We start from the raw sequence: 7584 nt of genomic DNA, 5'->3' as shown, positions 1-7584 counted from the left end.
CCCCACCAAAAAAGAAAACTACAGACCAATATCCCTGATGAATGTAGATGCAAAAATACTCAACAAAATATTAGCAAAACGTATTCAAAAATACATCAAAAGGATCATACACCATGACCAAGTGGGATTCATCTCAGGGTTGTAAGGATGTTACAACATCCGAAAGTCCCTCAACATCATCCACCACATCAATAAAAATAAAGACAAAAACCACATTATCATCTCCATAGATGCTGAAAAAGCATTTGACAAAGTTAAACATCCATTCATGATAAAAACACTCAGCAAAATGGGAATAGAGGGCAATTACTTCAACATAATGAAGGCCATCTATCATAAACCCACAGCCAACATTATATTGAACAGCAAGAAGCTGAAAGCATTTCCTCTGAGATTGGGAACTAGACAGGGATGCCCACTTTCCCCACTGCTATTTAACATAGTAATGGAGGTCCTAGCAATGGCAATCAGACAAAACAAAAAAATACAAGGAATCCAGATTGGTAAAGAAGAAGTTAAACTGTCACTATTTGCAGATGACATAATACTGTACATAAAAAACCCTAAAGACTCCACCCCAAAACTACTAGAACTGATATCGGAATACAGCAAAGTTGCAGGATACAAAATCAACACACAGAAATCTGTGGCTTTCCTATACACTAACAATGAACAAACAGAAAGAGAAATCAGGAAAACAACTCCATTCACAATTCCATCAAAAAAAATAAAATACCTTGGAATAAACCTAACCAAGGAAGTGAAAGACTTATACTCTGAAAACTACAAGTCACTCTTAAGAGAAATTAAAGGGGAAACTAACAGATGGAAACTCATCCCATGCTCGTGGCTAGAAAGAATTAATATCGTCAAAATGGCCATCCTGCCCAAAGCAATATACAGATTTGATGCAATCCCTATGAAACTACCAGCAACATTTTTCAATGAACTGGAACAAATAATTCAAAAATTCATATGGAAACACCAAAGACCCCGAATAGCCAAAGCAATCCTGAGAAAGAAGAATAAAGTAGGGTGGATCTCACTCCCCAACTTCAAGCTCTACTATAAAGCCATAGTAATCAAGACAATTTGGTACTGGCACAAGAGCAGAGCCACAGACCAATGGAACAGACTAGAGAATCCAGACATTAACACAGACATATATGGTCAATTAATATTTGATAAAGGAGCCATGGACATACCATGGCGAAATGACAGTCTCTTCAACAGGTGATGCTGGCAAAACTGGACAGCTACACGTAGGAGAATGAAACTGGACCACTGTCTAACCCCATATACAAAAGTAAACTCAAAATGGATCAAAGACCTGAATGTAAGTCATGAAACCATTAAACTCTTGGAAGAAAACATAGGCAAAAACCTCTTAGACATAAACATGAGTGACCTCTTCTTGAACATATCTCCCTGGGCAAGGAAAACAACAGCAAAAACGAGTAAGTGGGACTATATTAAGCTGAAAAGCTTCTGTACAGCAAAAGACACCATCAATAGAACAAAAAGGAACCCTACAGTATGGGAGAATATATTTGAAAATGACACATCCGATAAAGGCTTGACGTCCAGAATATATAGAGCTCACACGCCTCAACAAACAAAAAACAAATAACCCAATTAAAAAATGGGCAGAGGAACTGAACAGACAGTTCTCCAAAAAAGAAATACAGATGGCCAACAGACACATGAAAAGATGCTCCACATCGCTAATTATCAGAGAAATGCAAATTAAAACTACAATGAGGTATCACCTCACACCAGTAAGGATGGCTGCCATCCAAAAGACAAACAACAACAAATGTTGGCGAGGTTGTGGAGAAAGGGGATCCCTACTACACTGCTGGTGGGAATGTAAATTAGTTCAACCATTGTGGAAAGCAGTATGGAGGTACATCAAATTGCTCAAAATAGACATACCATTTGACCCAGGAATTGCACTCCTAGGAATTTACCCTAAGAATGCAGCAATCAAGTATGAGAAAGATCAGTGCACCCCTATGTTTATCGCAGCACTATTTACAATAGCCAAGAATTGGAAGCAACCTAAATGTCCATCGATAGATGAATGGATAAAGAAGATGTGGTACTTATACACAATGGAATACTATTCAGCCATAAGAAAAGGGCAAATCCAACCATTTGCAGCAACATGGATGGAGCTGGAGGGTATTATGCTCAGTGAAACAAGCCAAGCGGAGAAAGAGAAATACCAAATTATTTCACTTATCTGTGGAGTATAAGAACAAAGGAAAAACTGAAGGAACAATACAGCAGCAGAATCACAGATCTCAAGAATGGACTAACAGGTACCAAAGGGAAAGGGACTGGGGAGGATGGGTGGGTGGGGAAGGATAAGGGGGGGAGAGGGGGGGTATTAAGATTAACATGCATGGGGGGGTAGGAGAAAAGGGAGGGCTGTACAACACAGAGAAGGCAAGTAGTGATTCTACAACATTTTGCTATGCTGATGGACAGTGACTGTAAAGGGGTTTATAGGGGAGACCTGGTATAGGGGAGAGCCTAGTAAACATAATATTCGTCATGTAAGTGTAGATTAGTGATACCAAAAACAAAACAAAACAAAACATAACAAAAAAGAAGGGCAGTTCCTGTGTGGTAACCTCCAATGAGTTCTACACAAGGGTATAAAGGGCATATAAAAGTGTAGGCAAAGGGTCTGTTTGCGTTTATACAGAAGATCAAAGCCTAATTGGGCTACCCCGAAAATGAACTAAGATACGATATGAAAGAGAACTTCCAACATCAGCACTCTCTGGAAGACTCATGCCAGAAGATGATCATCAAAAAACCCCAACAAAGATCCACGCACTGCTACAGCTGTAGATGCACTCATCCCACCAGCTCCTGGACTTGCCATAGGAATGAAGAAGGAGATATCTAAGCTGGCCTGTGCATACAGTAAAACAACAAATTTGACTGGATCTATACTGTTGGAACTCAACCAAGAATTAGGAGAAATACAAATTGTAGCGCTCCAAAATCTTACAACTACAGACTATTTACTGTTAAAAGAACATAAGGGATGTGAACATTCCCCAGGAATGGGTTGTTTTAATTTGTCTGATTTCTCTCAGACTGTTCAAATTCAGTTGGACAATATCCACCATATCATAGATACGTTTTCACAAATGCCTAAGGTGCCTAACAGGTTTTCTTGGTTTCACTGGAGAATGCTGGTAATTACTGGTATGCTTTGGTTATGTAACAATACTCCTATTATGTTAATGTGTGTGCGCATTTAAGTAGTAGCTTAAAACCTATATATGCTGAAGTTACTCTACAAGAAGATATGTCAAAAAATAATCAATCTTCCCATGTTTTCTTCCGTCTGCTACTTCTATAGCTTTTCTTCTTCCTTCCTAATTACAACCCTTAAATAGAATTCGTGCCTCATATCAAATTTACCGAGTATCATAATTCTTCCAAGTGGTAAAGATACCTCAAGACAAATGCTGGGCATAGAAGCTACAAGGCATAAATATGCAAAGAAATAAAAAGCTAACCATTTCAAACAACAAGGCTTCTCTCTCACTTACCAACTTTACATTTCCCTGTATGGCCCCGGAAGATGACTGGTTAGCCAGAGACGGGTAAGATTCCTCAAGGGAGGAACAACCTAAGACAGGCACAGTCGCAGGGGGGTCATCAGGTGAGAAATTGGGGATCAAGAGAGGTGAGGCTTAGAACCTCACCCCCCCGTTCTGAGAGAAATCTTCTGCATACATGGATGTTTTATTGCCCTTGTCTAGCTTGGATTAACACATAGTCTACAGGCACACACCTGATCATCTACATTTGCTCTCTTACAACACTAAACTATGTTTTCTACCTTTATCTTGTATCTACCTACCACTTCAGCATTTTATTAAAAATAATAATAAAGAAATGTGGTATCCACATATAAATCAAGTATAAAAACCAAATGAGTATTCATATTTGAACTGTTTATAGTTCATAATGCATGAGCAAAACCGAAAGTTTCTGTGATGACTACCCTTGTACTGTTCACTATGTAACTTATTCATTATGTAAGAATTTGTTCTCCATGTAAGAACTTGTTTGTTATGCCTTAGAAGATTGGAGACTGATGAAAATTAGGCTTGGGGTGGATTAATGATTGTGCATTGAGCATTGACTCCCCTATACAGAATTTTATTGTCGTTAACAACCATTTGATCAATAAATATCAGAGATGCCCTCACAAAAAAAAAAAAAAAAAGGACAGACTTCCAATGGTAAAATAAATAAGTAACTGGGATGTAATGTATAGCATAAGGAACATAGTCAAGATATTGTAACAGCTTGGTAGGGTGATAGCTGGAACCTAGAATTATGCATATAAATGTTTTATCACTGTGTTGTACACTTGAAACTAATGTAATGTAATACTGTGCGTCAACTACCCTTCAATAAAAACATAATTATCTAAAAAAAAAAAAGAATTAGTGTATGCAGAATGACTTATTTAATTATGTACAAGATACAATCTTAGAGTATCGAATATATATTACTATGACTGGGTTTTCTTTAGATTGTGTTCATTGACATAAATTCTTTCAAATAGATCTGAGATGTGGTGGTAGTACATGGATCAAACTGAGTAGATCAATTGATGATTCCCTATTAAGGGCAGGGATAGAGAAAGAGTTTTAGAGACCATGCTAATCCTTTCCCCAGTAGCCATTTTTGCTCAGGAAATGTGATTTTTATAACAAACAAAATAAAAACTGAGAAAGAAAATAAAACTGAAAACTAAGATGACAGCGAAAGCAGACAGGATTTATCATATGCTTGTGACTTTATGGCTAAAATGAATCAACATTCAGCAATTTTTGTGAAATTGAACATAATTCTTCAAGGAGAGAAAGCAGGAAAACTGATATTTTCTTTGTCCATGATAACATTACTTGGTCTGTAGGCTACCAAGACCTAACTTGTTGTATTTACCAAATTAAATTTTAATTATGTGCTTCTTTTTATTTCCCACTAGACTGAGATAAATTAGAGCAGGCCTCATCCTTTTTCATATCTATATCCCCAATGCCTGTCATGATATAAGTTTAAATAAGGCCTGAAGGCATCAATCACATTAGAAAGTCCTTTAACAATTCAAATATTTAACATGAGCTTCTATTCCTAAATTGTTACAAATGAAAGTCAGTGTGAGAATAAAAGTCTGGGTTTTGAGGTTAAAGAAGAGTGATTCAAATTCTGGATGTGAAAGTTGCAGTCTCTGTACTGAACATTCAAACTCAATTCCTTTCTGCTCATTCACCTTTAAATTAGGAATAATAATGCTCATTTTCTAAAAGACTTTGTAAACAAATATTGCATATGATTTGCCTTTAGCAGAGTGTGTAGAATATTATCAACAGATGTCATTTCTCTTCCCTATATCACAAAACCCTAAAGTCAGTTCTAGATGCTCCAATTAGAGATTGGTTGTCCAGAAAGTTGAACTCTCACTAGTTTATCATAGTTTCATGCAGTTTATTTTACAATGTCTGTTCTTGACCTATTTTTTTTAATTTTTGGAGGTATTGAACCTACCTAAAGGAAAATAGTTCTCACTAAAAAAGCGTAATAATCATAGGTACCTCATAAAGTTGTTAGCAGGATTAAGTGAATCCACACAAAGAAAATAGTGGATCTGGAGAATAGTGATGGCGGACAAAAATCTGTTTTATCTTTTGCCTCCACCTCCTCCTTTTCTTCTTCATTAGTATCATAATTCTAATAGTATAAAGAGTTTTAATGTATGTGAGTGTCTAATCTTTTAATAAAATAAAGTAAATATTTATATTGTATTCCCAACCCCTGGTGATTGTGATTATTTGATTTCAAGAAAATGCCAAATAGAATAAAAATTTTCTAATAACATTCATTTCTATTACCTGGCAAGGATGAAAAGTTCAGAAATCCATTTCTATCCTAACACTCATTCATCAAACTAAATGCCCTATATCTCTTCAAACACAAACAACTTCTACTCAAAATCATAATCATTAAACCATATTTTTACTTCATCAAAATACATTTGAATAAACATTTGAATTTACAGAAGATCCTGAAGCAATGTTTAGTTCAAATTTATTCAGTTCAATGTTTGGTGAATTTTAATATTGGAATGGAAAAGAAGAGAAAATATGTAAGTGTGGTGAAGGAAAGATCATTTCCAGAGTATGAATAATAGAACAATTGAAAAGAACTTTGTTATTTTAAGGCTACTAATGCTTTCATTTACCAGAGAGAAACATAGCCTTTTGGATAGTGTCCTTAAAGGCTTGCTTCACCTGCTGGTTCCTTAGGGTATATATGAATGGATTCATCATGGGAGCAACAGAAGTATTCAGAATAGCTACTCCTTTGGTGAATGATGCCTTTTCTTTTGCTGAGGGGTTAGCATACATGAATATGCAGCTTCCATAAGAGATGGAAATGACAATCATGTGAGAGGAGCATGTAGAAAATGCCTTTTTTCTCTGACTGGCAGAAGGCAGTTTCAGAATTGTCCTAACGATGAACATATAGGATAGAATTATTAATGCCAATGTGAAAAGCAGAATCACTATTGCAGAATAAAAACCAATCACTTCTAGGAGCCATGTGTCTGAGCAGGATAATTGCAAGAGGGGAAAATAATCACAAGCAAAGTGATCAATGACATTGGAGCCACAGTAATCTAACTGGAGAAAAAGAATAACTGGTGGGAAAATATTTAAAAATCCTGCCAGCCAAGCACAAAAGACAAGCAATACGCAGACTCTTTCGTTCATGGTGCTTGCATAACGCAGGGGCTTGCAGATGGCCACGTACCGGTCATAGGACATGGCGGTTAGAAGATAAAATTCAGTTATGCCCATGAAGATGAAGAAAAACAACTGAGCTGTACAATTGTATGAAATCGTTTTATCTCTGGTGATAATTGAGCCCAGAAACCTAGGAATACAGACAGTTGTAAAGGATATTTCTAATATGGAGAAGTTCCTGAGGAAGAAATACATAGGGGTCTGTAGATGGGAGTCCACCAAGGTCAGAGTTATGATGGCCAAATTTCCAGTGATACTTAGTATATATGTGATAATTAAAAAGAGAAAAATCACAATCTGAAACTCTGGGTCATCTGACAGCCCTAGAAGAATGAATTCAGTGGGTACTGTGTGGTTTTTCATTGCTGATTCTTTTCTCCCTCATTGAGAACAGAAAATGTATGCTGCCCCTATAGAACATAAAAAGTTAAAACAGGATTGAAGATAGAGTATAAACATTTTTAAATATTCATGATGATGAATAATCTATGAGATACAAAACACCTGTTCCCTTGTAGCAACTCTGTCCAATTTCTTTTTGACCATTTATTCAATTAGTGAGTATCATCTGAAGTTAAATATTGATCTATTTTGTTTGAAAAATATACTACCATAGACCATGAATAGTGAAGTCTTGTGGTAACATTTAAACAGAGACCATTTATTTTAATGTTTCCTTAAAACTCAGATTCTAATTATTCTTTACAATACTTAGCTCCTTTTATAGAAACTATGA

The 7584-nt window shown here is 36.1% G+C and overlaps 1 protein-coding gene across 1 annotated transcript; it reads right to left on the bottom strand.

The window, feature by feature from the left end:
• Nucleotides 1-6275: 6275 nt before the first annotated feature.
• Nucleotides 6276-7211, bottom strand: LOC130679051 (olfactory receptor 6C3-like). The gene has a single exon (XM_057486766.1). It carries the CDS (start codon nt 7209-7211, stop codon nt 6276-6278), a length of 936 nt encoding a protein of 311 aa, XP_057342749.1.
• Between the last annotated feature and the right edge of the window lie 373 nt (nt 7212-7584).

Source organism: Manis pentadactyla, chromosome 10 (genome assembly GCF_030020395.1).
Source record: "Manis pentadactyla isolate mManPen7 chromosome 10, mManPen7.hap1, whole genome shotgun sequence".
Lineage (NCBI taxonomy): Eukaryota > Metazoa > Chordata > Mammalia > Pholidota > Manidae > Manis > Manis pentadactyla.
Note: the sequence above shows the minus strand (reverse complement) of the source record. Positions and strands in the feature narration are given on the sequence as shown.